At 47.6% G+C, this 27,837-nt stretch overlaps 1 protein-coding gene across 1 annotated transcript; it reads right to left on the reverse strand.

Moving 5' to 3' along the window:
- Window positions 1-405: 405 nt before the first annotated feature.
- On the reverse strand, window positions 406-24,221 carry Lbh (LBH regulator of WNT signaling pathway). Its single transcript, NM_001129880.3, is given in 3 exon segments — window positions 406-2,690; window positions 21,092-21,194; window positions 23,976-24,221. Coding segments are annotated over 3 exon segments (318 nt in total). The 5' UTR covers window positions 24,002-24,221; the 3' UTR covers window positions 406-2,501.
- Between the last annotated feature and the right edge of the window lie 3,616 nt (window positions 24,222-27,837).

Here is a 27,837-nt window from a genome sequence, read left to right on the forward strand (position 1 = left end):
ATGGAAAGCATTTTCAAACTTTATTTACAACTGTCACAGTGACAAAAAGTAGTTTGGAAAAAAAAAATGCTAGTTTCTCCCTGAGCCTCGATACAGAACAGACAGAAGTCACAGGAGGTTCATCTCACAACAGGCATGTCACTGAAATACTAGGATTTTTTTTTTCAATACGATCAGTTAGAAATACACACAAATTACTTAAAGAAAGAAGAGGAGGAAGAGGAAGAGGAGGGGAGGAGGAGGAGAGGGAAGAGGAAGAGGGGAAGAGAAAGAGAAAGAGAAAGAGAAAGAGAAGAAGAGGCCAGACAGGAGCTCAGCCACTTGTCCAAGAGCAGCTGGGTCCCCCCAACAGGCTCAACCGCTGAGGGGCCTGACGTTAGCTATCAGCCCCTGACCTGCTCAGACAACACACGGTTGTACAACATGGTCTAGTGACCGGCAAAAGGAAGAAGCCACCCCACAGACACACATATACACAAAGCTGATTGATACTGGATTTACAAGCACATCCCGTCACACGGCAAGACCAAGACAGATCGGGGTAGGGGTGAGAAGACACCAAAACACAGGAATTTCAAAGGCCAAACACCTGTCCATAAAGGGAGGCGAGGGACGAGAAATGCCGTGGGAGAAGGGGAGAAGGATGAACAGATCTCTGTAGCCAAAACAGAACAGAGTGGAAGCAAGAGAGAGAAGCTCCCCCATGGTGGGATTGGCTGCAGCTCTCTCCCACTTCTGCAAGGAGCCAGAAAAAAGTTATTGCCATCGGTGTGTATCACAGGCAGACGACAGAGGGAAGAGGCGGGGGGCAGGGGAGGGTGACCATCGGCATCCCAGAACCAAACCTTGCTGAATGCCGTGTCAACAGCACACCCCCACGCTCTTGCCCCAACGTGCCCCAGAGCCACACTGACTTTGAGGTATTAAATAGAACCAGACACACTAGTCCAAAGATGGGGGTCAACCTGGATTGACAGAGACGTGAGGGGACATTGTGAGTGCCTCAGTTGGCCAAGTGAAGCCCAAGGAAGGCTTAAGTCCACCTCTTGACCAAACAGCCCTGCTCTGAAAATTCTGTCCTCTAACCCGCTATTCCAGAAGGTTCTGAGCTATGATCAGAGGCTAAGTCCAGATGTTAATTGTCCCATGCAATTGCTGCCCTTCCAGAGACAGGTAAGGTGAGGAAGGAATAAAGGCTGCTATTCTACAAGGATACCCCAGTGCACCCCATGTCTTCTCCCAGCCTGTGCTCAGGAGCAAGATGAGGAGAAGCAGTGATCTCATAACAGCTACTGTCTCAAACTGGATCCCACAGCTGCTCCACCGGAGGCCTGGTACCCACCGGCGAACTTTAACATATCAATGCGGCACCATGGTTCCTGCATGGACACCCACTAGCCAACTTCCAACCAGGAAACACACTCTGCTTTGAGCGCCCATGGAAGCCAGACTGGGATCCCCACTGGAGTGGTCCTGCTGCAGGTCAGAAGGATGATGACGGCCACAGCAGAGCTGGGGACCATCCACCTAACTGCTGTGGCCAAAGGAGAAGAAAGGGCAGGCCTGGGAGAGCTGACTCTTCTACCCTTTTGCTCCATGGAGACTACATAAGAATTCTTGGGAGACCCACAGTGGAAGGTGGCACTCTCTGTTCAGGTTGCAGCCTTGGAATGTCCCACAAGGGCAGGAAATGCTCTGGCTGTTCCCCCTATATACCGGGAGGCAAAGAGGGGCAAATAGGGAGAAAACTCAAGAGTACTATGCCTTAAAGCCTTCCAGCTCCTGGGGGCTCCGAGAGCCTGAAGCAGCTGGGGCCAGAGTCCATAAGAAGGACAGGTGGGATCTTCCTTTCTTATGTATCCCTCCATCTGGCTTCATAGGCAGCTTCTCCAGACCCTATTTCTCTGCGGGCGACCAAACACACTTGAAAGGAAAGCAAAGGCTGGTGGCTTTGACCAACAGAGCAGGAGATAAAGACGCCCCAGTAGCCAGAGTAAATGCAGGGAGAGAAGCACTTCCTAGCTGTACTTCTCTTTAAAAGTGTGGGGTTTGTTTTGTTTTTTGTTGTTGTTGTTGTTTCAATCCAAAATATTTCTCGCTCATTTCCTCATCCACCTCAGCCAGAACCCACCCCCTCCCCAACACACACACATAGCACTGCCTCTGGCCTCTGGCACTAGAGTTCAGATAGGGATCTTAGAAGCAGCACCCCCTTCCCCCCACCCCAACCCCTGTTCTCAGCAGCTAGCTTCCTTTCTCAGCCTTGCAAGTTGTCAGAGGGCTCCATTGCTCAACGAATCAAAAACAAAACAAAACAAAAAGACAAAAAAAAAAAAAAAGGAAAGAAAGAAAGAAAACCGACTCGGTGATTTTCAGGTGCAAAAAACGGAAGCCTCATTTGACATTTTCAGAATGACTGTGTCTCACTCTTCTCCCATCGCCGTGGGAAAAACAGTTCAGGTATGCTGGCTGGCACGACCCGGGCGAGCCCGCGAGGGACTCTACTGATCCTTCTTTTCTTTTGTTGTCTCTTCACAGTTGTCCTGCTCATCCTCCTGGACCAGGAATTCCTCAGGGGGCCACCGGAGCTCCCCACTCTCCACCTCCCCTTCTGTGGGTTCCACCACTATGGAGGGCAGGCGGTCCTTCAGTTTGCAACAGCGGTCAAAATCTGATGGGTCGGGAAAGATCTGGAAATTTAAAGAACAGACATCTGGTCATATACATATATATCTGAAAGAGAAGCTTGGTTCTTTCCTTACACGCACACACACACACACACACACACACACACAGAGAGAGAGAGAGAGAGAGACAGAGAGAGAGAGAGAGAGAGACAGAGAGAGAGAGAGAGAGAGAGAGCACACTGGCTGCCTTCCAAGGATCATGTTCTGCCTTCTAGACACTGTGGGTGTAAGACAGAATCCAGGGGAGTATGTTCTAGGGAAAACTATCTCTCAGCCAGATTTTTTTTTTTCTAATCATGAAGCTAAAAATTTGTGGACCATACCGCCGAACAAAAGGGTGGGCGTAACTCTGCTTCTAGTGTTTTTCTTCTAGATAAAAGAATAAAAAAAAAATGTTGCTCTCCGTACGTCAGGCTCTGCTAAGGAATAAGCAAGCACCTAGTGCCTACAATCCACATCCTGCAGCAGCCACTAAAACATTACGTTCCTGCTAGAGTAATTATTATTGGTGCCTAGAAGAAATAAACAGCCAAATCGTTCATCATCTTCGACTAACAGTCAAAAACAAGTGTTATGTTAAAAGTCCCCGGCTCGGGCAAACTAGTTATCTAGGCCTTCCTAGCCTGAACAGAGCTAAGGCTCACACTCAGGTGTGCTAGCTCCCATGCTCCTGTATCACCGGCCTTTTGGATTTCATTGCAACAGCCAAGTCTGAACCAAATCCAGATCAAGGCAAGGCCTCCAGTCACAAGCTAGCTGGGAAAAGCATCCACAGAGCCTTCCCTTTGCACCTGTGAGCAACTCCTGACTTCCTGCCACCGGTACACCTGGAAGACTCGGATCTCCTCCCAGAGTCCCACAGAAGAGGCTCCACTGATGTGGGTTCTTCCCAGTGCTGACCGAAACACTGAGCCAGGCTATAAAACTAGGGGCCAAGTCTGGTTTCCCTTTGCACACACTGCCCTGTGACTACAGCTGACCCAATTCTTTGCCCAGTAGCTAAGCACTTAATCCACCGAGCTGCTGGTCCCTTGCCATTCATAGCCCTCAGTGACACACCCAAGAGGGGAGAGGAGCATTGGTCTGGGAAATCTGGGGCTCACCAGATCACTGACAATTGGCACCTTCAAAGCCATCTCCTCCCACCTCTCTGTCTGACAGACCGGAAACCCAGGCTCCAGAGGGGACAGGAGACTTCACTGAAGGTCACACAGTCTGTTCACATCAAATTCAACTGGATGGAACAGACATTAGGAGAAATCCTGGGAAGTTGCCTGTTTTGCTGTACCGAGAGGGTAGAAGAAATGCTTATCCCACCCAAGTTCTGTGGTACCGTGTCTGATCTCCTATGTATACTCAGAAGCCCACATAGGGCTTTTGAGAATCACAGGCTTCAGAAATCGTCCCAATCCCTACAGGCCAGTGATTATTAACCATTTATCCAATAAAGACCTATTGCTTGGGATTAAGCCTTAAGCCAGCTGCAGGAGTACGCATCATTAAAGACTTAAAAGGGCTCATAAAAAGTATCGTTAATAGCTGCCAGACGGAAAACAAACCAGGGAGGGGCTGGACCCAGGCGGGTCAGGGAGGCCTGGAGAAACTGGCCACCATGTCCTGTCATGCCTCCCGCTCTGATGTTTGCCCTTGGACTTCGTGGCAGGTTCACATTAACAAGTGTGAGCAGAAAGTGGATCAGCTAAGTTCTGGGGAGCCTTTACTCACTTCTGTGGAGCTGAGCCCCTTCCCAAAGGTGAGGACACGGACACGAGGTGTGTTCTTCCAAGCATGGGCTCTGAGGTGTGATGCAGGTGCTCCCCAGTGAGTGGAAAACACCCTTCAGTTGACAAAGCTCTATCACATATGACTTCACTGAGACATCACTACCGCCCCAGGGTTAGCAATCGTCTGGGGCTCTGAAGGTCAAAAGGCAGAGGTAGCATTCAAACCTCATTCTGAACCAGGTAGGTTACACATGATAGCACAAGAGAATAGCACAAAGGACTAGGGCAGCCCAGGCCAGCAGAATCAGAGCAGCCAACTCTACTACGAGCTAGAAAAGCGACGCTGATGACGTATGAAAGACAGTGCTGATGATGAGGCCATGGCTGAGCAGAGCCTCTGTCTCCATGGTAACAGTATAGAGTAGGCAGTGGACACAGGGCAGAGCCACCGAATCTGGATTCTTTTTTTTTTTTAATTTATTTATTATATATGCATACAATGTAGCTGTCTTCAGACTCACCAGAAGAGGGCATCAGATCTCATTACAGATGGTTGTGAGCCACCATGTGGTTGCTGGGATTTGAACTCATGAGCTCTGGAAGAGCAGTCAGTGCTCTTAACCACTGAGCCATCTCTCCAGTCCCCGAATCTGGATCCTTATTATCCCCTTGACATCCATGGCATGACCCCTGCCTGTCCAGGCCTCTCAAGCGACCCTCTCAGGTTCTCCTCCAGAGAAACCAAGCGGCCTTCTTATCACACAAGATGGGTCCAAGTTCTTGGCCAGCAGAGAAGTGATACGATGCTTTGAGGACAGAAGCAAAATTCAGATAACAACGTCTTCTTTGCAGTGACCCCCCTCCCCCGCCCCCTCAGATCTAGAGTTCATTCGTTTCCACTCTCCAAGTGTGAGGCCACTCTTCTAACACAGTCATGAAAACAATATCCATCAATGGCTTTCACACCAAGAGATCCACAGTCAAGTCTTTTGAGTCCTTAGTCGGGGTAGGGAGGGGGTGGCAATCCAAGCATCGGATGTCTGATACTGTGGCAGTTGCCAAAGGTCTTTGCACTGTGACCTACTCAAAGCAGGAGCCATTAAAGGGGAAAAGTCAATTTTACTAGTTTTTGTATTTGTAAAAAAAAAAAATCACTATAATAATTGCTTTACCCCTTCCACCGGTGATTTTCTTTTATTATCAGATCACACAGAGTTGTGCCTCTGAAAACTGTAGCTCTCTCCAAAAATAAACAACAACAGCAACAACAACAACAGCAGCAGCAGCAGCAGCAGCAACAGACCACACCCTGCATCTAAATGGCCTCTTTTGTTTCTCCGGGAAAAGACAGAAAAAGCCTTGCAAAAGTGTTTCTGAGTCTTTTCCAGCACAATCTTATCTCCGGCAGCTGCTTAAGAGGCTGACCCGGAGGAGGTCAGCATTTTTCCACTAAGTCATGTTTTTTAATCACCTAGGCAGCAGAAAAATGAGAGGCTGCAACTACAATTTGATGGGGTGGGGAAGGCAATGGAAAAAAAAAAAAAAGAAGAAGAAGAAAAAGAACTCTCAGGTTCGACTTGCCAAGCACATGACAGGTACGGTTGGGGCGGCAGGCAAAGTACAGCACGCTGGGCTGCCCAGCGGAACCTGGCAGAGAACAAAGAACTGCCCTGTTCAGAAACACACTGCTTCTGGTTAAACCTTCAATCCAAAGAGCCCCATCCTCTCTCCCAGCTGCAAACAAACAAACCAGAAAATCCCTCAAGCCATAAAGACTCTTCAGGAAGAATAAAGACTCTACAGGACCAGCCTCGGGTCTCTCCTACCCTCATCCCCTGCAGGACAAGTTCAGAAACATCCAGCAGCCTTCAGCCCTATGTCTTCTTATCTCTGCCATCGCTACCCTCCACAGCCAGCTGTCCCACGGGGAGGGGGGAAATGCCAGGATGATGCCAGGGACAGAACTACTGAACACAGTTCCCACCTACACAGACCGTATAGAGTCCTGTCAACCACACGCGCTCCAAGAACATCTTGGATTCTACGTGAGCAGCACGGGTGCAGCCTTCGTGACATGCTGTTGGTGGCAATGCCCTTTGCCAGGTGCCCTCTCATCACCATGGATCCTGACATTTTGAGAACTTGAGGGCATTCCATGGAAAGGTGGAGGGAGCTTCAGCATGATCTAGGTCTGTGCAATGTGATTTGGACGCCAGCATGCTGGAGTTTCTGGCTGTGAGGGCAAGTGTAGTCCAAGGGAATGCTGTGCCGTGACGAAAAGGTTTTCTGTGCTGTCCAGTACAGTGGCCACTGTCATGGGTGTCATGGGCTAACTGAGCCCACCCTTGAGAGGGGGCCAAATTTTGCATGTGACTTAAATAAACATAAATTTAATAAAAATTTAAACAGCTACTGGACTCAAGCTATATCATTAATTATGAGGACAATGAAAACAGGGTTTTCGGGGAGACTGAGGCAATTGGACTGGCTGACTGATATGGGTGACCTCAGAACAGACAGCTGTGGGGCGGAGGCCAAGGTTTCTAGAGACCATAAACTCATCAGTAGCCTTTTTGCTTCGGGCTGGAGTGTTACTAGTGAGCCAGCTCCCACATCATGAACAGATAGGAACCAAAAGACAAAACTAGGCCTCCAAAGGCCCCAAATTTGGAGGCCTAGCTATCAGCTGTCTGCCCGTGAGCCAGGTGACCTAAACCTAGCTGCCTCTGGGGTGGGGATAAGAAAGAGTTGCCTGGCACCTACTGTGGAAAATGTGAGCGAGTCTAGTCTTTGGGGCCCTTCCCTGTCTGTGCACTGCCCGCCATCCTCTCTGACAAACAAGATGATCTGGCCACCGAGAGGGTGGAGGGCTCAGCAAGGAGCTGGGAGATGCTAATGGGGAAAGCAGACACCAGCAGGTGGGGCAGATGAAAGGTGCTTAGCTGGACACAAAGGGCTAATTACCAGCTGTGCAAGCTGAGAAGCCCGCAGGCCTAGGTACACTGCTCTTCTTTGCTGGGGAGGAGCAGAGGGCAGAAGAAGCTGGGGTGGGAAGGAGGACAGGAGGCCTGGGAGAGAGAGTCAGGCTAGCTCCCGAAGGCATTGAACACACAAAACTACACGGTAAGCCTTTACCCTCTCCAGTTGCAGAGAGCAACAGAGAACCAACCCCAAGCAGGCTACGGAAAAATAGCACACCATGCCTACAGGTGGAGCAGGAATTCAAAAGGTTTGCCTTTTACCTGGCCACTAACCCTTGCTGTCTCACAGGCCAAAGGCCTTGGTTGGATCACCTTAGCTTTTCTGGGTACCCTTGAATGGAAGGAGGAAGTGGTTTAGACTCTGCAGGGTTGCTGAGGAGGGGGTAGGGTTTTGATGCTGAGTCGGCTCTCCCCGCCCTCCCCCTCTATAAATTTGGATTTATACTAGTGCTGATCTTACAGGGTTAGAGAGAGAGAGAGAGTCAGATCCAGGTGTGTATGAACATCCTTTGGAAACTCTTAAATTGCTAATGTTGGTCCTTGTTAAGTAAAGCAGCCTCCCCACCCCCACCCCCAACCCCACCCCCACCCCAGGAGCATTTAAAGAGACCCTGGAAAGCCAGCAACTGTTACTTGAGACAGGAGCAAATGAACTGGGTTTGTACTCACAAACCCCAGTCCAGGTTCTTGGAGTAAAGCCTGTTCTTTGGCGGACCTGCCCCCTTCCCAGAGCCGCTGGTTCCCCCTAGGACATGGATTAGGCCAACTGGAATGGAAATCACGCTCTTGACCAGACTCTTGTCTCACCACAGAGAACCTCTGCTCCTCCTCCCTGAGCCTACTCCAGGGGCCTCACCCAGAGAAGTCGATTCCCTCCTGAAGCCTAGCTTCCCAAAGCCTGGAATTCTCAGTTTTCCTGAAGACCTGGCGTGTTTGCCTGGCGTGTTTCTTCCTTCCTAGGAGGGGCTGGTCTGTAACAGGGAGCGGATCTCTCCCAGCATCCTGCTCTGAGGAGGGTGGAATGAATGAAAAAGCAGCCGATTCAGCTAATACCCTGCACTTTGGTCCTTAACCGTGATGGCGAGAACTACAGTCTTTGAAATCTGACCTCCCGCTATCTAATCTTATCATGTTGTTAGTACTATTAGCATCTTATTGAGTTTTCAGTTTGTTGAGTGGCTGGGGAAAACCCAAGGGCTCTTAGGGGCAGAGGGTTCTAGAGGGGATTCAGAGAAGCCTAATGCTGTCCAGTTTCGTGCTGTCTGTCTCAGCTCCCAACTTGTCTCTGAACCAAAGCTATGGGACATCCAGCTCACCCCGCCCTGCCCTTCCCTGATGCTTCTGATCCTTCAGGGCACTTGAGCAGAGGTTGGAGCTTCATATCAACTTTGAACCTCCTTCCTTTGGATCAAAGATACTTAAGTGGAACCGGACGGAAAAGGAAATCCTCGGGATAAACATCGTCTTTCATAAACATCTCTCAAACACACACCCATCCTGCAAGCCAGGGGTTCCAAATTCCAATCAATTAGTACTAATGGCTCCTGATAATGCTGGACCCAGAAATAGATGAAGCTTCTGGAATATTAGGGGATTTCCCCAAACTTCTCTGGGGGACATAAATGATCTCAAATACCGCTATCTTATCAAACATGTGTGTCATCATTACTTCTTTACAGCCTCCTGCCCAGTCTTCCCAATTCCTCTCACCATGCTCCCTCCTCAGTACTACCCACATGTCCCATGACTACATATCCTCTGTCAGAGAACTCAGCCTGACCCAGCTGCCGTTTCAATCATCCCTCCCTTCTTCATTTTAGAGACAAAAAGTCGAGATTCTTTAACCCCAGCATCCTGCCTAGATTTTGCTTCTAAAGTCTACCCTACAACTTCCAAACCTACCACTCAGTGGAAACTCTTTCAAGCTTCCCAGAACAACCCTGCAGTCCTGTCTCAAGGCCTTTGCCAGGTTTCACCTACCACCATTTTTGCCCCATATTACCAGATCAACTTGTCTTGCTCCCAAAGTTAAGTCATCTGCTAATGACCCATCTTTAAGGGTATCCCCCAACAAAACCTGCCAGACAGTAACACACATCTCATTTCCTGACGGCCCCACTGTTCTCCTCAGCCACATTCTGTTCAGTCTAGAGGAGCCACTTTCAAGGTCCTCTCAGGGAGAAAACACAGATGGAAATGAAAATATTTTCAGTAATACTCAGTTTCCACTTGCTTTTTATATTGTGTTGACACTTACAATGAGGTATAAAAAGCCACAGTCACTGAAGCCACTGGCACCATCACAGTGGCCTGGAATGTGTACCTGTCATCACTTATCATTTCTCACCTCACATGATTAAATAAAGACAAACAACAACACAGTAACAACCCTCCAAGTACTTCATATTTGCCAAATACTGATTCCTAAATAATGCTTTCAAATTTGGAGTGGTGAAATGTCAAGATAAAGTAAAGCATTCCTGCTGCTTACCAAGGTACCAGGTTATCCCCAATAAAAACAATGACATGGTTGAGTTGCCAGCTAAACTAGCCACTTTTTCAATGGAACATCACTGTATTTGAAAAATTTCTTAAAAAAAAACCCAAACTATGGTTATTCCAACATGGATAATTTCTCAAAAATGACAGAGTAGATTGCCATTTTCAGAAAAATAGCTGATGATATCTGTAACCAAAGATGAAAATAGAGCTTTCAAGTGAAAATTAGAATTTTGGGAAATGTGTGTCAGTCATCATGCGTTTGATAACTTCCTATTTCTTGCTAACTTTCTGATAATACTAGCAGTGATATTAACAAGTATGCTTCTTTTATACAGCATAATGAAATGCATCACCATTTGAAAGATCTTATTTCCCAAATGATCAGTATAATACACTACAAAACTGAGCTTGAAGAAAAAAATTAAAAAAGTGCAAGCCAGACCAATAAATCTTAATGTAAGAGTACAAAAAGTTTATATATAAGGTTTTTGTGTGAAAACACATGACACTTGTTTATTACTTGTGTGTAATCCTAGTGCTCTGGAGTTAGAGGCAAGAAGAATTTGAAATTCAAGGTTATCTTCTGCGATTTAACAAATTGGAGGGCAGCCTAGGCCACACTGAGTTCTTGTCTCAAAAGAATGTCAGGGGAAGGGAGGAGGGAATGGGAAAGGAAAGGAAAAGGAAAAAAAAAAAACCTGCCTACTACATGTTACATTTTGGTGATGTACCAAAACAATCTGGAAAAGATGCGAAGCCATTTCTCCCACTCCTAACTGCATAACCTGTATAAGCCAAGTTTTATTCATTTAGTTCAACCAACGCATATTGCAACAAATTTACTCATGGGAAGCACACGTGAGAATCTCACCATTTTCCATTAGACCAGACATTAAGATTTTTTTAAATGTAAAAACAATGCTTTTCCTCTTAGGGTTTTCTGTTTTGGAAAATATAGTTATTTTATGAAAATCTATTATTTATGTCAACATAGAATTGTTTCATTGTTAGTCTAAATAAGCTAATAAGCTAAAATTGAAAAAAAATAAATTTTAATTCCTAAAACAATAAATTTAAAGACATAGCACACATGAACAAAAGATCACAATTTTTTTTTAAAGTGTAAACTGAAACCCAAAATTTAGAACCATTGGCCTGAGAGAAAAAGCATATTCTCAGAAAGACGGCCAGGGAAGTCAATGGTGAAGACAGCATAGGCTTTAACGCTGCAGAAAAGCTGAGTGGAACATCAAAGGTGCCTTCAGATATGTCAAAGGCTGACATGTGAAGACCTAGAGACAGGAGGATTTCATGTCATCACTAATCTGTCCAACAATATTAATAGAGATTAATTCTTACTGTGGATGAGGAAATCAAGGCCCACAGCGATGACATGAGCTGCCTGTGTTGGCACAAATAACACAAAAATGAGGGTAGAAAATAGCTATCCAGATGCCCTTAATCCCTCTGAGTTGAGGGGTTCTGTGTTCCTGGTGGTGTCCAAAGGACTCCTGGGTTAAGCAACACCATGCTACTCTAGAAGAGGACTCAGGTCAAGATGGCTGGCCCATCTCAAACTTGCCTCCCATTCAGATGTTTATTCTGGGAAGGTGCGGTTAGAGGGCCTGTGGGTATAGATGCATTTTTGCTGACATCATCACTAGAAGAATTTTGAACAACTATGTCTCCTTTTGTATGTCCAAACGCTCCTGCTATATCGCAAGGTTAACACCTTAAACAAGGATGTATATACTGCTCTTTTAACTATACCCAGTGTTGAGCTCAGCACAGGAGTGCGTACTTACAAATCCAGCACTTAGGAAGCTGAAACAGGGAGGATCATTGAGAGGTCAGTGCCAGCCCAAGCTACACACTGAGTTACAGACCAGCATGAGCTACACAGCAAGGCTTTGCCAAAAGGAAAAGGAAGGAAGAAAGGGAGGGAGGGAGGGAGGGAAGGAGGGAGGGAGGGAGGAAACAGAAACAACAAAAAAAACCCCAATACACTAACAAAAAACTATGCCAAGTGTATTGTGAGAACTGTAGTAATTTTGAATCAATCATTTTCCACTAAAACAGTTGTAAATAATCTCCTAAGTCAACTTTATAGTATTCCTTCCTCTATTTTAAACCATATTTCTACTCTATTTCTAAACGGTATTTATCCTTGTTTTGTTTTAAAGTATAGATAGTGTTCCACTATGTAACCCAGGCTAACCCAGAACTCACCAAGTACCCCAGGCCTGCCTCTCAAACTTACGATCTTTCTACCGTAACCTTTTGAGAGCTGAGATTCCAGGCATGTACCACCACACCTGACTGGATATTTTCTTAATATATTTTCAAGGTTTTAGCCATTGGTTTTGCATACTTTCCTCCAAACAAAAGATCTATTATGTATAATAGATTGATATTTTTAAAAGTCCAGTGACCTTAAGGTTTTATAAATCTAAATTTTCTATGTTGGCTCGATGTGGCTATTAGTACTAACTGATCAATAAATATCTCAGTTAATTAAGTACAGAGGTTAATTTTTATTGGATAAGTTTCTCACTGTGAAGGAAGGGGGGCTGCCTGGACATGTGTTTTGAATGGCCCATTTTTCCGATAGCCCTAAAGTTTCTACCCCATGGCCAGCTGCTCTCCCTTGTAAAAAGACAGAAAAGCAACCTGGACAGGGAGGAGAGAAAGAGAGCTAGTGAGATATTCTCCAGAATGGTAATTTGTACAGAGTCACAGAAGGAAGCTGAGGGTGAGGGCACACATCTCCTTAGAACCTTCTCTCTTTCATGTCCCCTTGGTGACTTTCTGGGACCTGGGGCAGCTGCCTTCCTGCCTTAACACTTTGCACCATGTGAAGAAGTGTCCACACAGGGAGAAGCAATTTGGCATGAGCTTCTTTCATACTGAAGTGCTGAGGAAAACATCCAGGAAGCATCTGGAGGTGGTGAATCATATTTCGGTGGGTAAATAACAAGGAAATCATAATTGAATACTAACTGTCATAGTGTTTCTACCAAAGAGGAGACTCAACTTTTGAAGAAAACAAATTCCTTCCCGGCCAGTCCCAGTATTAGCTGCCTAAAGAATCATGCTGCAAAATGTCCCACTCAGGGGCACAGGTGTCTGCCAGCTTCACAACGCCACCTTCATTTTCCTGTTACAATTGCTTTGGTGGTAAGCTCCTTCTTTATTGGCTTGGTTAAAGCGTGCTTGCTTAAATATCAAACTCTATTGCCTCAGAAATAGAAAAGCAGTCTGTGCCATGGGAAACGCTCGCATTTTCATAAGCCAACAGGAGTACTGGACCCTACTTGAATACCAGTCTACATTACTTACATACACCAGAAGCCTTGCCAACTTGTTGAGTAGATGGTAAGGCGGCCATTACATTTAGAGCTACTTCTAAGTATCCAGTCTATTCTAACATCCAGAGAAGCAAACCAAAGGACCTCAAAATGGTTCCTAACACTAAGCCCGCCACTGGCCAAATTTCATGGGTGCATTCAACTGCACTGGTCTTTTTAAGGTTACGTGATGCTTCAATGCCATTAATAGAGTAAGAGACACAACTAGGACAATGGCTGGTTTATATATGTTTGTAACCTAGAGAGCGTATCTTTATTAGCTATGGGTCAAGAATATGGTCACTAGCTATTTTTTCAATGCTGGCTAAATGTCGCTTAACCGCTGTTAATTTGTTATCATAATGTGCGTAATAAATAAACCACAGGAAGAGGTAGAAAATCTGAACACACTAAAAAAACAAAACGCCTTCCCGATCCCATCCATAGCTTCTATTATTATCGTATCTCTATAGATGTTGGCAGAGCACACTTTAATAAACTCATTTATGCATCCCGTTTTCAAGGTACTATATGATCGAGAGGCCTAACGTCGTTCGATCTCTTTGAATCGGTAGTTCTATTTCCAGGGATTTACTTCAAAGAAACAAGTCAGGGCTGTGCAGAGACTTACATAAAATGATGTTTGGAGCACTGTTTGTCTCAAGAACAAAAGATGCCCAACCTAGACATCCAGCAATCAGAAACGGTGCACACAGAGTGAAATACTGCTTTACAAAGAAAACCAGAGGACAAGAACACAGTCACAGTGTTAAATTAAAAAAGAATATTTGCTACAATTGAAAAATATGCATGTAAGTAAACAAAAGTAAAAATTCCAGTGATAGGGATGTGATAGATTGTTCCTCTTCCATCTAGTGCTTGGCTACATTTTATGAAGAATAAAGGTTACCTTTATAATGATCACACATACATCCAGCCATACTTTTGACTCAAAAATCCGACTCGTAAAACTATTCTCAAGATATAATAGAGATTATCCCCTAAGACTTATATTAAAATTTCAGTGTAAACCATCACAGTATAAGGGGAAAAAATATGACCAACATTTTCAACAATAAGACAACGGTGAAACAAATTATCATCTGACCTCATGATACAAGGTGAGCTTTTCCAGAGTATAGTGGTGGATGCCTTTAGGGAGGCTGAGACAGGAAGACTGTTAAGAGTTTAAGACCAGCCTAGGCTACAAAGTAAAGTACAAAGCCGACCCCCGGCAGCTTTGCAAAAGCCTATCTCAAAATCAAAAGTAAGAAAGCACATGCAGCTCTGTGGCAAAGCTGTTGACCAGTATGCACAAAATCTTAGATTCAACCCTAGGACCAGGAGGACAGAGGAATATAGCTTCAGATTATTCCGAAAATAATACTGTAGCGACAGCATGCTGCTGGCGACCAGTGTTATTTAAAACTTCAGACCAGAACGCGGTATAAATTCTAACTGCATGTGAGGCACTAGAAGAGAAGGTTAAAAAATGATGAGTTATGCCCCCCAGAAGAGTATAAAAATTAGAAAGGAAGAGAAAAGAAAACGAACATTTTCTAGAAGTCGCCCAGTTTTGAAAAACTCAAAAATAACAAAACGCATACTTTCTCAATGAAAACAGGAAATGACTGACAAGAAGGGAAGGAAGAACTTTCCTACAACTACAACACTCTAACTGGAAAAATAACCCCCCGCCCCGATGTACTGATATCCTGCTGCCTAGACTGTGATGCAGAGTGGGAGTGAGAGCATGGGTGGCTGTCGCATTTGCACCTGCTCTGTCCACAGGGATGGTCGTGGGGATGGATTTTATGGTCCCCAAAGTAAAGGCAGAAGATGAACCCAAGGCATAGGGTCCAAGCACCCCTACAATGGAGTTGGTGATGTTCTTTCTCTTAGGTTGGTCCGTGCTACAGCACACAAAAGATCTAGGACTGTTTTCCCTTCTGGCTGGCCAAGAAGCCAGTAGTCAACACAGCTTTAATTAAATGGTTGGATGCCTACTATAAGGTCTAACCTTAAAAGAAGAAAAGAAGAAGAGGAAGAAGGAAGGAAAGAAGGAAGGAAAAAAGTTGCCTCAATGCAAGACGATGAAGACCACTGGGAGGATGTGGAAACTGACCAGACCCATTCCCTGAGGTCACAATAGTACCCCAATAATGCCTTGGAAAAACAATGGGCAGAGACAAACACTGTCTCTTAGGTGGGTTCATGTAGTTCAGAGGTTAGCCTCAAGCCAAGGATAAACTGCAGAACACAGAATCTGACTGGGTGACACAGATCCTTGCTGGACAGGAAGGGCAGGTAGCAAGAGGCAGGCAGAGGCAGCACTGTCCCTCTCCCGGCTGGAAAGGAAGGAAGCCCCAGCATACACTGCAGCCCTGTGTGAGTGAATGAGGTCCTGTCTTCCTATCCTCTAAGGATTATTTCAGACTCAGGCCCGAAAAGATCATCTCAGGACATTCGCCAGACACCCAGGAATAGCTCTTGGCTTCAGTCACAAGATTCACCACCCAAATGCATTCCTTTTCCTCACCGTACAGTACAATCCTCCTCTTCTATCCAACGTAAGAGAGACTGGCTTGACTGGGAGAAAATGCTGATCTTGTTAAAACATTCACCATGGGATTGCCAAGGTACAGAGACAGTCTCAGGCCAGGAAGGGGAAGGAGGAAGGGCCCATCATTCAGTACCCATTAAGTATCTATTTGTAGGACAGTGGAAACAAAGAGCAGTGTAAGACGTAGCCCCCGGCTCTGCAGCATGACGAACACATGGCTGTGGGAGGAGGGAGGGTGAGACCCAACACAGGCCTTTTGAGAGAAGCTGTATGAATCCAGTGTACAGCAGGCTGGCTGGCTGTGGAAAAAAAAAAAAAACCCTGCTCGCTCCATGGCCAGGCACAAACACACTGTTGTGCCCATTGGGGTAGGGGAGAAGGAGAAGTCTCCCATGGGAACAATTCCAGCCATCTGTAGGCCCTAATCCAGGGACTTTCCACAACAGTGAACATGACTTTTGTGTCTAGGCTTCTAACATAAAAGGGAAGGTACAGGACTCTCCTACAAAGAAGACTTTCAATGCAAGGGTGTGTGGTGGCTTAGAAAGAGCCAGTGTCACTCAGAGGGGACAGCTCGTGCTCCCTAACCCAATGGACCCCACTGCTGTCCATTCCATCACTATGAGAGAAACAGAAGAAGGGGTAGGAGAAAGAAAACCTGTCACAATATCAGCAATGTGTCACATCTATGGCTGACTGTCTCCTACCACCGGTTTTTTGTTTGTTTGTTTGTTTGGTTGGTTGGTTGGTTAGTTTTTTGTTTGTTTGTTTGTTTTTGTGGGGGAGGGGGATATTAGCTTTCTGTCTGTCTGGGGACAACTGAAGATTATAAACCTCTGATGTCTGTGAGAAATGGTTTCCTGGTGACCGTGGAACCTGCAGGATACTATCTTGCACATGCTCTTTCAGTCCTGGCTCCGGTGCAGAGCTACCATAGGCTCTGGGCCTGCAAGAAGCAAACACTGTGTGGAGACAAGAAAGGTCAACCTACCACGGCCCCCCTCGTTACCCTGGGAGATGAAGGGTAGGTGCGGGATGCTCGTAGCTCTCTAAGGCAAAAGGAAGGCCCAGGGGCATGGGGGGCAGTCAGGTGTGTGAAGGAACTGCTCTTTCTGGTTTTCAGAATGGCCTTCTGGAAAAGAGTCTGGGTGCCTCTCTGACTGTTAAGGCAGGCATGCGTGACCAAAAGCGAGAGCAGGTAGAAGAGCGATGACAACAGAAGGAGAGCCTGGGGAGGGGCTGCGGCTGCAGCTCAGGGGGCAGCGCACTTGTCTAGAATGTATAAGGCTCTGACTTTACTCTCCAGCAACACAGCTTGGTACTCTAGCGCTTGGGGTGAGAGGGTCAGAAGCTTAAGGTCACCCTCAGCTTCTCGGAGAGTTCCGGGGCAACATGAGCTAGAGAGTATATGATAATTGTGGGAGAGTACAGTAAACAAACTATGTGTAAACATGGTAATTAAAAATAGGACGGCAGGGGTTGGGGATTTAGCTCAGTGGTAGAGCGCTTGCCTAGGAAGCGCAAGGCCCTGGGTTCGGTCCCCAGCTCCAAAAAAAAAAAAAAAAAAAAAAATAGGACGGCTTATGTATGCTGTACCAGGAGAAGTTAGGGAGCAAGGCCAAAACGCCAGGACCCCCTTAGGGTTCATCAGTATAGGGTTCATAGGGGAATAAGTAGAAACCTTCCTCATAAAGAGCTCTGGCCAATATGAGAGGAACCTTCAGAGAAAGACACATACATCACGTCCTTATAGTCGTGGGTCGGTAGAAAGAGTAGGCTCCACCAGGCATCCAGTGATCGGCTTGCACTGGATGGCCCACGTTCCTGTCCCATAGGCTGGTGACTGACTGGGAAGCCCATAGACACAGCATAGGCATGGAGCCCTTAAAGACATCAATATCCTCACAGAGACCCTCCCACGAGCCTCTGAGAGCATGCCACCGCCCACAGCCGGAGCTAAATGGACTCGGCTTTCTAGTAACCATTTACTCACCCACCCCGTGCGGTGTGATAATTCCTGCCAAATAAACGTGCCACGTGGGTTTCACTTATTTGAATAACTCTCCAGATGGATATGGAGACAACACAAGACACTAGCTCCAGATTATTATGTGTGCTCACAGAATGGCGTGAACTCAGGTCTGGGGACGTAGCTCTCCATTGGCACCCTGCTTGCCTGGCGTGCATGAGGCCCTGGGTTTGATCCCCGGCACCACATAAACTGGCCATGGTGATCTGTGCCTATAAGCCCAGCACTGAAGAGGTGGAGGCAGGGGGATTAAGAGTTTAAAGTCACCTTTTGCTATAGAATGCACGAGACCCCGTCCCAAAATGAAGTAAAATAAAACTAAACACGAACAATTATTGCTGTGAATTTCTGAAGAATAATAGAAGACCTAACCCGAATCCTTTGGGGGATAAAACGTTCAGCAGGACCTTCAGAGGCCACCACAGAGGTAAAGATGGCTAAGTTCCAAATCAGGATACCCTTCCCCTTACAGCTTCTCTGTAAATGTATCGGTACATGAACGGGGAAAGGATGATGGCTAAAGGATGCAGTGTTGATAGCAAGGCCCTGGCTGGCATTGAAGAAAATGCAGGACCCATGTCCTGAAAATCCATCACAGCATCGTTAGAAAGTATAAAGTTCCACAGGCACGGAAAGGATGGCCGTATACACCATAGAGAACTCAGCAAAGCTTGATTCTGAGTGGGTCTGTAAGGTAGGGGAGTGACCTGAACGTCCAATGGGCCACTTATATGATGACCTTGTTTCAAGGTCAAATCACAAGCCTGAGATTGTATTTCATCTGCCAAGTCGGAGTTGCTGTCTCCAGGCCTCACTCGGTTCCTTGGAAAAGCAGGTCTCAGTAAAAGCCACATACTATTATTATCCTCAGGAGTAAAGCCAAGAAGAGAGCACTCAGTTCCCACCCTTAGCTCCAAGCAGAGCCCAAGCATGCAGGGCGATAGGCTTTAGCTAAGAGCCGGGCCCAGCCAATCCCTGGGGCATTGGTGGGAAAGCTTTTAATTTGAGGACACCAGCTTTGTGGGGGCCCGGGGTGTACCCATCATTTGACAGTTGCCAGACCAGCTCACGGCAGAGCCCCACACTTTGCATAAACATGTGCAGCCAAAGGGTATCTGGAGCTGCAGTAGAATTACATGTGAGAGATGGGGTTGCCCGCCCTTTCCCCTGAGGCTCCCACTTTCCTTCAAAGCCCACCGCTCGCTGATTCCCTGCCTCATAACATCTCACATTCTGTAGCATCACACATCATCAGTGCCCACACGTTTCGGGTAGACTGCTGTGTTCCAGAAGTATATGTACATGCTGGTTCCCGTAAGCCCCAGGCTCTGAGCGCAACAACCCGTCAGGCTGAATGTAGAAAGTGTCTAGTAAATACCATTTGGCTAAACACTGAAACTTTCCCTTTTCACTAGACAACCAAGAGCCTTGTCTGAAGCCATCTATGACCAGAGGGCTTAACAGTTCCTACAGTTCTGAGTAAAGTGTTTGCACATGGGGCAGTGGTCCCCACCCGGGGACAGAGATTGACTTCCTGGGGGTTGTGGGAACTGGGCCCTCAATACAGAGGGATGAAGGGGGGAAAAAAACAAACTTTGGAAGCCTTTTTCTCAAGAGGTGTCTACATATTGCAAGAACCCAGAGATGCTTTTCTTTTTCTCCAGCCCCCATCCCGCTCCCCCACGGTCAACGAGATGTGCTCTGAGGGTTACAGGGCTGAGAAGGTTGCCTAACTCTCTTGCCTGGGATATAGTTAAAGGAGAAATAGAAACACACTGTCAGGTACAGCTCGGAAAGGTTCTGTGGTGGAAATCTACAACCCGGAACTGAAAATACGCCCTCACCTGTAACCAGACATTCAGTCTGACTCAGAGGCTTGGAAATTAGTAGCCAAAACTACACAGGCAGGTGGGTCAGGAAATTTCTGTACCTCCCACCTGGCCACAGGGGCTCTCAACTGCCTTTCTCAGTCCCTCTCCAGGAAAGGAAGGTTAGAAGAGCCTTTTCCCTTAGGCCCCTCATCACCCCCTGCAGGCCAACAAGTGAGGTCTGAGGTGTTGACACAAAACAAAGGGATTCCTGAGTCCGCCAAGCATGTCTGGTATCTGAAGACTTGCTTCCAATCTTAGCTTGCCTCTTGGCTTCTTCTTGACTACTCTCCTCCCATCAAATGGCTCCCAGCCCAGTTCTTCTATTCGTTTCATTCTTTACAAAATAATTGTCCCTGAAACGGCTCTGAGGAACAAGCAGCCGGAGTAAGTCTAGACTCAGGTCAGAACTAGCCCAGCGTGAAGGCACAGGATATGTCAGAAGATCAGAAACATTAGGAGTAGAGATCCAAGCCCCCATACACGGCAGGCCTGGGGTCTCAGTATAACTGGGCATTCCCTTGGGATACAGCAAAAAATGAACAAGGTAATGTGTGCCAAGTGCTTTGCACTTCATGCTCCTTCCTTCTTGCCTAGGCTAGCTGCTTTACACAATACCCTCAGCCTCAACACATTCCCTCACACATAGTCTCTCCTCCAAATTTGCCATCTAGGGACTCTCTGATGCTTGCAAACCTGAGGTAACCAAAGTGCTCCTACTGACTGGGATGCTATCCCTCCACCTCGCTGTCACAGTGAAGCTTCACCACACTGGCCAAGAGGGAGAGAAAAGAAAGCCTTCTATTCTGTTCTCGCTGTCCTCCATGTTTATCCCCACAAGACAGGATGATCCCTAGGCCGCAGCCTCTCTCAGCATCTCTAAGAGGCTGTCCTCTTCAGCTCTGTGCAATTTAAACTTGAACTCTGACTCAGCAGGTCAATTATCACCCTGAGATGACAGATAGCCATTCTCCTATCAGACCACCCTTCCCTATCAGCTGCCTCACCTCATGGCTGCATTTTTCCTGGGAAAAGCCTGGCTGGGGAGAGCAGTCTGCTGTTGTTGGGGAAGATCAGAAAGGCTAGCTAGTGATGTCAGTCACTGTTTGCTGAACCCCTAGGTGTCCCGGCACTGTAAATGCCATCAACTCACCCTCCCCCATCACCTTGACTCTTTGTCATACTCCTCTAGGATGCACACCATGGTTGCTTCCTCTGACAAATGGAGAGACTGAAGCTCGCTGTCAGTCAAGGACTTTCTCAAGGTGACCCAGCTGTTACAGGCAATACCTGGACCCTCAGACTCTTACAGGTGATACTGGGATTCCTCAAACCAAGCCTACTTCCAGTCTCGGCAGAAGTCACAAGGCTCCAAGAAGTTTGAGCTCACCTGATAGGAAAGGCCATCCTTGCGGGGGCTGAGGCCAATCTCTTCCATGGAGGGAGCATTCATCATCACCTCAGTCATCTCAGCCGATCTCAGATAGTCAGAGCTGGAAGGAGATCCACACTAGAAGTCAGTGCATGCTCACACGGGCCCTAAGATCCGGGGATTGGCTAAAGGCAAGATGAGAAATGCTCAAACAGTTCACAGCGAAGCAAGCTCACAGGAGCAAAAAACCAGCAGGCCTACAGCACTGTGGCTCACTGGCCTCAAGAGGCAAAGCCTGCCCTCTGCAACTTCACACACACACTTGCACACACACACACACACACACACACACACACACACACACACCCCAACCCCTTCACAAAGCAAATTGAATTTTCTTTTAAACAAACTAGAAACACAACGGTGGCAGCACGGGCGGGGGTGGGGTTGGGGGAGTGCTGCGTCTGTGTGTCCACATGAAAATAATGCAGCCAGGTTTCCCTTCACCCATTAAAAATGAGAGTAATCTTGCCCATGGATTTCCAGTGGGAACTGCACAGTAGGATTACATAATAACAATAGCAGTCCAGCCTCCGGGAGACAAAGTCTAATCATCTAATCATGGTACCTTCTTCACTGTCTCTGTCTGTCTGGTGCTCCTTTAGGCAAAATGTCCCACCCCAAGGGGTCAGCTTTTCTGCAAGCTTCACATCTGCCACCCCTTCTGGAGTTCTAGCAGCTGCTGCTGCTAACTCCCAGCATGAAAAACATCCCTGGATTAAAAGCCTTAAGGGTACAGATTCTGAGTGCAAGGAAATTTCCAGAAGGGCCAACTTGGCCCACCAATGGCTGACATGTGAAAGTACTTTGTACTCCCTAAGCAGTGTACAAACAACGCATTATCCTTGCACAGGCGGTGGGACATACACGGAGTTCAGTAAGCATGGTACCGAATATTCATACCCAATACCCATGGCACAACACCCGGTATTTTCACGATCACATCTGTGTACAAAGTTTTAACAAGGTAAAAGGCAAGGCAGGGGTAGGCTTTAGAGAAACTACATCTAAGAAAACAGGAAGACAAGGATCTTTTTTCTTTTTCCTTTTTGTATACCTGAGTAGAAATGATATTTGGCACAGGGAATAAAAGGAGTCAATAGAAGTTCTGGGAGGGAGAGGAGAGACGAAGAAAGGGTGGACTGGCTTGGGGGCAGGTTTAGTTAGGTTTAGAAGCTAGACTTTCCACAATCCCCTCCCGGGTCTGGAAAAGATGCCCTCCCTGCTTAAGAGCTGTGTGATCTCTAACAGAGAACCTCTCTGAGCTGCGGGGAGCCCTGTTTATGACCAGGATGCTAATGATTGCTAATAATGCATATCTCATGGTCATATCTGGAGGGGAAAATGTTGCAGACATTGTAGGAAGTGCTAATTAACAAAATAATCAGAAAGCTTAATGGGTGACTGGGGGGCTAATGTCCCTAAGGGCTTCTAACATCTATCTCTCTCTACCTTACTAGATTTTGAACTGGGGTTGGGGGTTGGGGGATGTGAAGCACAAGGCCTCAACTCTTCAAAGCCTCACCCATAGGGCAACTGACTTGTCTGCACATGAGGGGGTACACAAGCTTCAAGTGTAGGGGATTTTTACTTTCTTTTGAAAGCCTCTCTAATCATAGTTAAACTGGGAGGAAGAAGAGACTAAGAAAGGGTGACTGGCTTGGGGGCAAGTTTAGACTTTTTTTTTTTTTTTCGGAGCTGGGGACCGAACCCAGAAGTTTAGACTTTTACAATTTCCTCCCGGGTCTGAAAACAACCGTCTCCAACCCCGGAAAGAAGGGAGTCCGTAGCACTACAGCACTATGACCAGGGTCTTCCCCTCCCGTAAGCGGCGTTCTGTTCCTTCTTGGAACTGTGGCGCCGGCCCAAAAAGTTAAACTGAGAAACACGAACTTTCAGAGTTCCTGGGCTAAGCAGAACAGCGCCTCTTTTCCCGGGTTCAGAGCTTGCATTGGACCGGGGACTGGCTCTCCAAGGCTGGCACCTGCGAGCGCGCTCCAGGACCATGGGTGATCGCCTCCCTGTAGCGCCCCTCCTCTACACCACAGCAGGAAGGAAGAAGCAGCTGGCGCGCACGTCCCAGCAGCTAGGGGCCTGTCCCCGGATCCTTCCCAGCGCTGATCCTCCACAACCCAACCCTCCCGGGCTGAAGGCAAACCTCTGCAGCCCCCGACTCAGTGGTGAACGGCTTCTTCCAATCTGGCACTGGGAGAACCGGCTCCTTTCCAGCCCCGGCCCTCCACAAAGGCGTGTTGGGATTTTAGGGACTACGGAGAAGGCAGGGGTTGTGAGGGTGTAGTGTGCACCCTGATGCTTGTGGCTTGCTTGTGCGGAGAGCGTCTCCCCAGCACCCTCCCTCCCCCAGAAGCTCTGCAAACCCAGCGGCTGCACCAGCAGCTCAGCCCCGCTGCAGCCATCCTCGACGCCGAGACTTGCGTGCAAACAAAAAGGAAAAGGGGAGGGGCCCGGGGAGCCGGAGCCCCCTGCACCAAGCAGGACTCATCTCCTGCTGCCCTCGGCGGACAGGGTTTCCTTAGGGGGCCTTCAGTGGGACCCCAGGTTCTCCCCACCCAACGCCACCACATCCACACCCTCTGGCCACCACTTAAGTGAAGGTTCCGAGTTCACTTCCTTTGTCTGGATGCTCTCAGCACCGCCTCCCCCAACCCCCAGCTTTGCAACCTTGACGTCGACTCCTGCAGGGGCTGAGGCGGGCGGGTTAACCCGCACTGGGTGTCCGTGCCACTCTCTGGCCTCGCACCCGGAGCCGGCACTAGGCGGCTGCCAGACTGCGCAGCCACCCGGGTTAAACTGGCGTCCGCCACAGGCGCAAGATACTCACCAGTGAATGGGGAAATATACAGACATGAAGTCCTAGGGGAGGCTGACCCACGCCCTTGTGATTAAGAAAAACAAAACAAAACAAAACAAAAAAAAAAAAAAAACGGTCACTGAGTCCTGAATGAGATTGGCAGGGGCGCAGAGGAGAGCAACGGGCAGCCGAGAGCGGGCACTGGGTTATCGCAGGTCTGCCTTCCGGAGACAGCCTCGCTGCCAGCGGCGTCGGCAGTGCAGACCAAGCTCTCCGCTCTCCACCGAGCTCCGGGTCCCACAAAGAGCCCGGGAAGCAGCATTTATAAGAGAGGGGCGGGGCTTGTCCGGGAGCGGCCCCGCCTCCCCTCGCCCACTCTTAGAATAACGTCACCAAAATCATGAATGGCTTCAGCGCTCGCAGCTCCCGCGGGCGGCGGCGGGGACCAGCGGGGCTCTGCACCCAGACTGAGCTAGTTCGCAGCAGCTACGAGCCCAGCCCCCTCCCCACCGTTGACACACACGCGCGTTCCCGAGCTGGAGTTCAATGTCAATGCTGCTTCCTGCCCACAAATCTGCAGCGTCCGCAGCCCCCTTCCCGCGCACAGCCTGGGACTCTAAAGGCTACGGGGACGGGTGGGCGTGAGGAAAGAGTGGGGACCCACGCGGGAGGTGACAGCTCGCTGTGGGGAAGGCGCCGTTTCTCCAGCCCAGCGCATGCTGCCGTGTTCTCTGTGACTCCCACATCTCAGGACCCCTCACTGGTCAGCCATGCAAAGTAGGCCTCTCTTGGGCATCATCGCCCGCGGCACCCTGATCGTGGCGTCCAGGGCGAGACTAGGAAAAAGAAAAGATGGGAAAGAAGATTGCAGACGAGAAGCTGAAGGCACCCATGCCCGAGAAGGCATATTGGCTTTCTAAACATCTGCAGTCCTGGAGTCCATGGAGGGCTCTGTTTGTTGGAGAAAGGATGTGGTGTCTTACTAGGGTTTTTCCATTGCGCGAACGCGCTTGCGTATACACACACACACACACACACACACACACACACAGTCGCACACAGGGTTTGCGCTGGGAGTAGGGGGTGAGGAGGACGGGCAGAATGTAAGTACACCCTAATAGCCATAGTCCCCAGAGCCGGTCTGCTAGAAAATACAAAGAGCTAAGGGAGACTGACTCTTTGATAGCCCAGGAATTGCGGTTCCGGTGTCTATCTAGGAGACTGAGCTGCTGTGCAGCCGGCAGAGCCAGGAAGACAGGAATCCGACTCAGTGCCCAGCGCTGCCCCTCTGTGGCCTCTGTTTCAATTACTCTTGTAAAACAGCTTCATAACCTTGACCTATGTGCATAAAGGGATTGGGAAAAGGGAGAGCCCATGGTCGAAAACTAAACACAATTAAATGTGATTTAAAATAAGTCTGCACCCTGAAAGAAAAGTGTACTGGTTATTTCCAGTCAAATGCTGCTGGGATCAAGAGAGGAGTTTTCAATGGTAGGGCCATGAGGATGTCAGGAAAGAGGACCTCATAATTTTCATTTATCTACTTGTTCTCTCCAAATTAACCCAAAAATAAAATAAACCTATAAGAGCAATTTTGCAATAACTGCTTTCCCAACTATGTGTACCTATATACAACCTGAGTAAAAACTGGAGCATCCTAAGAGAGCTGTATTTCATAAGTCCTGTAATCAGAAAAATAAACGAGACTGTCCTTAGCCTTGAGACAAATCAAGAGCCGATTGTGCTGTTCGGGACTTCCCTTCTGCTCTGGCCAGGTGACAGGGGTCTGGTGTGGGGACGGGGGCTGGGTTTTATGAGCAGGAGCTTTTAATAGGATGGGGAAATATCTCAGTACCGTTCTCAGGCATGTGACATATTGTCACTTGGGGAGCCAAAGAGAAGCCAAAGTTTAGAGATCTAGATTCTAGACTGAGCTTTCCTGGAAAGCTTCTGAAGGTGGTCCCTGAGGCAGACCCTGGGATGAGCAGAAGGAAACCTTCTCCCATGTTTGCCCATACAATCCCTCAACAAGGCCTGAGCTGAAAGGTGGCTACCTTACCACGGTGACCTATCACAGGCACATGTTACTTATTTGTGATTATTCCCTTGTGAGGCTATTAAACGTTAGAAAGCTATCTTAACCCTACCACCACCACCACCACCACCACACACCACAGATGTCAATCAGCCCTTTTGGGGAAGAGGATGCGAGGTAAAGTCTCTCTCTAGAGTAACAACCTGGCCTCGTGGGAAATGCCCTACATTGGAGTACACCGAGTTAGTGCCAGGTGACTACTCTCTGGGAAGTGTATGAATGAACATTTCAGCTCAATTTCACCTCTCGGTAAGTTAGAGCAGAAAGGCAGCCTTGGATCGGGATTCCCAAATCTAGACTATACCAATTCTCAGTGCTACTGCATTTATGTAGTTCCTTGCAACCTTTCAAAACAATGTCACCATGCTGGCTTTCAACCGAAGGGGCTGAGGTCAAATAGCACAGCTTAACAGTTTACAGTGCCCAGTTTACAGATGTACAAACCGTGGCTGAAGTAAATTAGGGAACTTGTCAAAGCTAGACCAGGCTGGGCTGGAGCTGGACACTCAGCTTCCTCTTCTGTCACATTGTTCCCTATCTCTGCCTTTCCTCGCTCCCTTGAGATACAGGAGACTGGGCAGGTAGTGACAGTGTAAGCCTTTAATCTCAGTACTCAGGAGGCAGAGAGAGGCAGGCAGATCTCTATGAGTTCAAGGCCAGCCTGATCTACAGAGAGAGTTCCAGGACAGCAAGGGCTACACTGAGAAAGCCTGTCTCAAAAAAAAAAAAAAAAAAAAAAGATGCAAGAGATTTTGAGGCACACACAACATCTCTTCTCTCTGCTCTATGAGACAGGTCTCTACCCTTACTGCCTTTGAATAAACAGAAACCAGCAAATGAAATGACTTCAAGCCCCAGAACCTTAGAACTGAAAGAGACCTTCCAAGTGGTGAATTCCAGGTTCCTCATTTTACAGGAGAGAAGACACTCCACAGATTAAATGGCACGTTCACGTTCGCCAGCCTGTTCGTGATGGGGATGGAAACCACAGTGTCAGACCACTGGGCAAGTGTTCTTTCCGTGATCACACTGCAGTGTGCTCCCTGTTTGCCAAGAAGCCCACAGCAGAGATCAGATGAGAGACCTGAGCCATCAACCAACATCCATGGAGCATCCCCTAGTGTGTGCAGATCCACTGTGCCCTCGGCACCATCTCCACCATCCACCTTGGTCCTGAGGGACCAAAGGGTTGAATTGCAATTCAACTTAAATAAAAAAAAAATCCAGATAGAATTATTTTGCTTTATAATCTTGCATCAGTCTGGTCTCTTAGCTCCTTTCTCCTTTGCATAACACCAGTTTTTTTAAAAAAAGGCTTTTTTAAAGGATAAAGAACTTAAGACATGCATATATGGTGATAAGTGTATATACAATTATACACATAATATAGCCTGGAAATGTTTTGTTTTGTTTTTCAGACAGGGTCTCACTCTGTAGCTCAGCCTAGCCTGAAACTTGCAGCAAGCCTGTTTTGGCCTCCCAAGTGCTGGGAATTACAGGTGTGAGGCACCATGGCCAGTTGGACTTAAAATCTTATTAGCGTTTACTATCTCACTTGTAACCGTGTGGCTAGGAGGCACATGGCTAACTACTCATTTTATTAAGAAGTCCCGAACTAAATTCATCTAGAGATGTGTCTCACATTAGGTCAAGGACAATATTTTGTTTTGCCAAGGAGAATGTTGCCTGGTAGTGGTGAAACAGGCACTCTGGTTAGTTCTATGGTACTTTGGTAAGTATATTTGATCTGTTTGAGGACAGCCTGGGGAGGCAAGGAGCAGCATTTGCTGAGGTGTT

The sequence above is a fragment of the Rattus norvegicus genome, chromosome 6, assembly GCF_036323735.1.
Source record: "Rattus norvegicus strain BN/NHsdMcwi chromosome 6, GRCr8, whole genome shotgun sequence".
Classification (NCBI taxonomy): domain Eukaryota; kingdom Metazoa; phylum Chordata; class Mammalia; order Rodentia; family Muridae; genus Rattus; species Rattus norvegicus.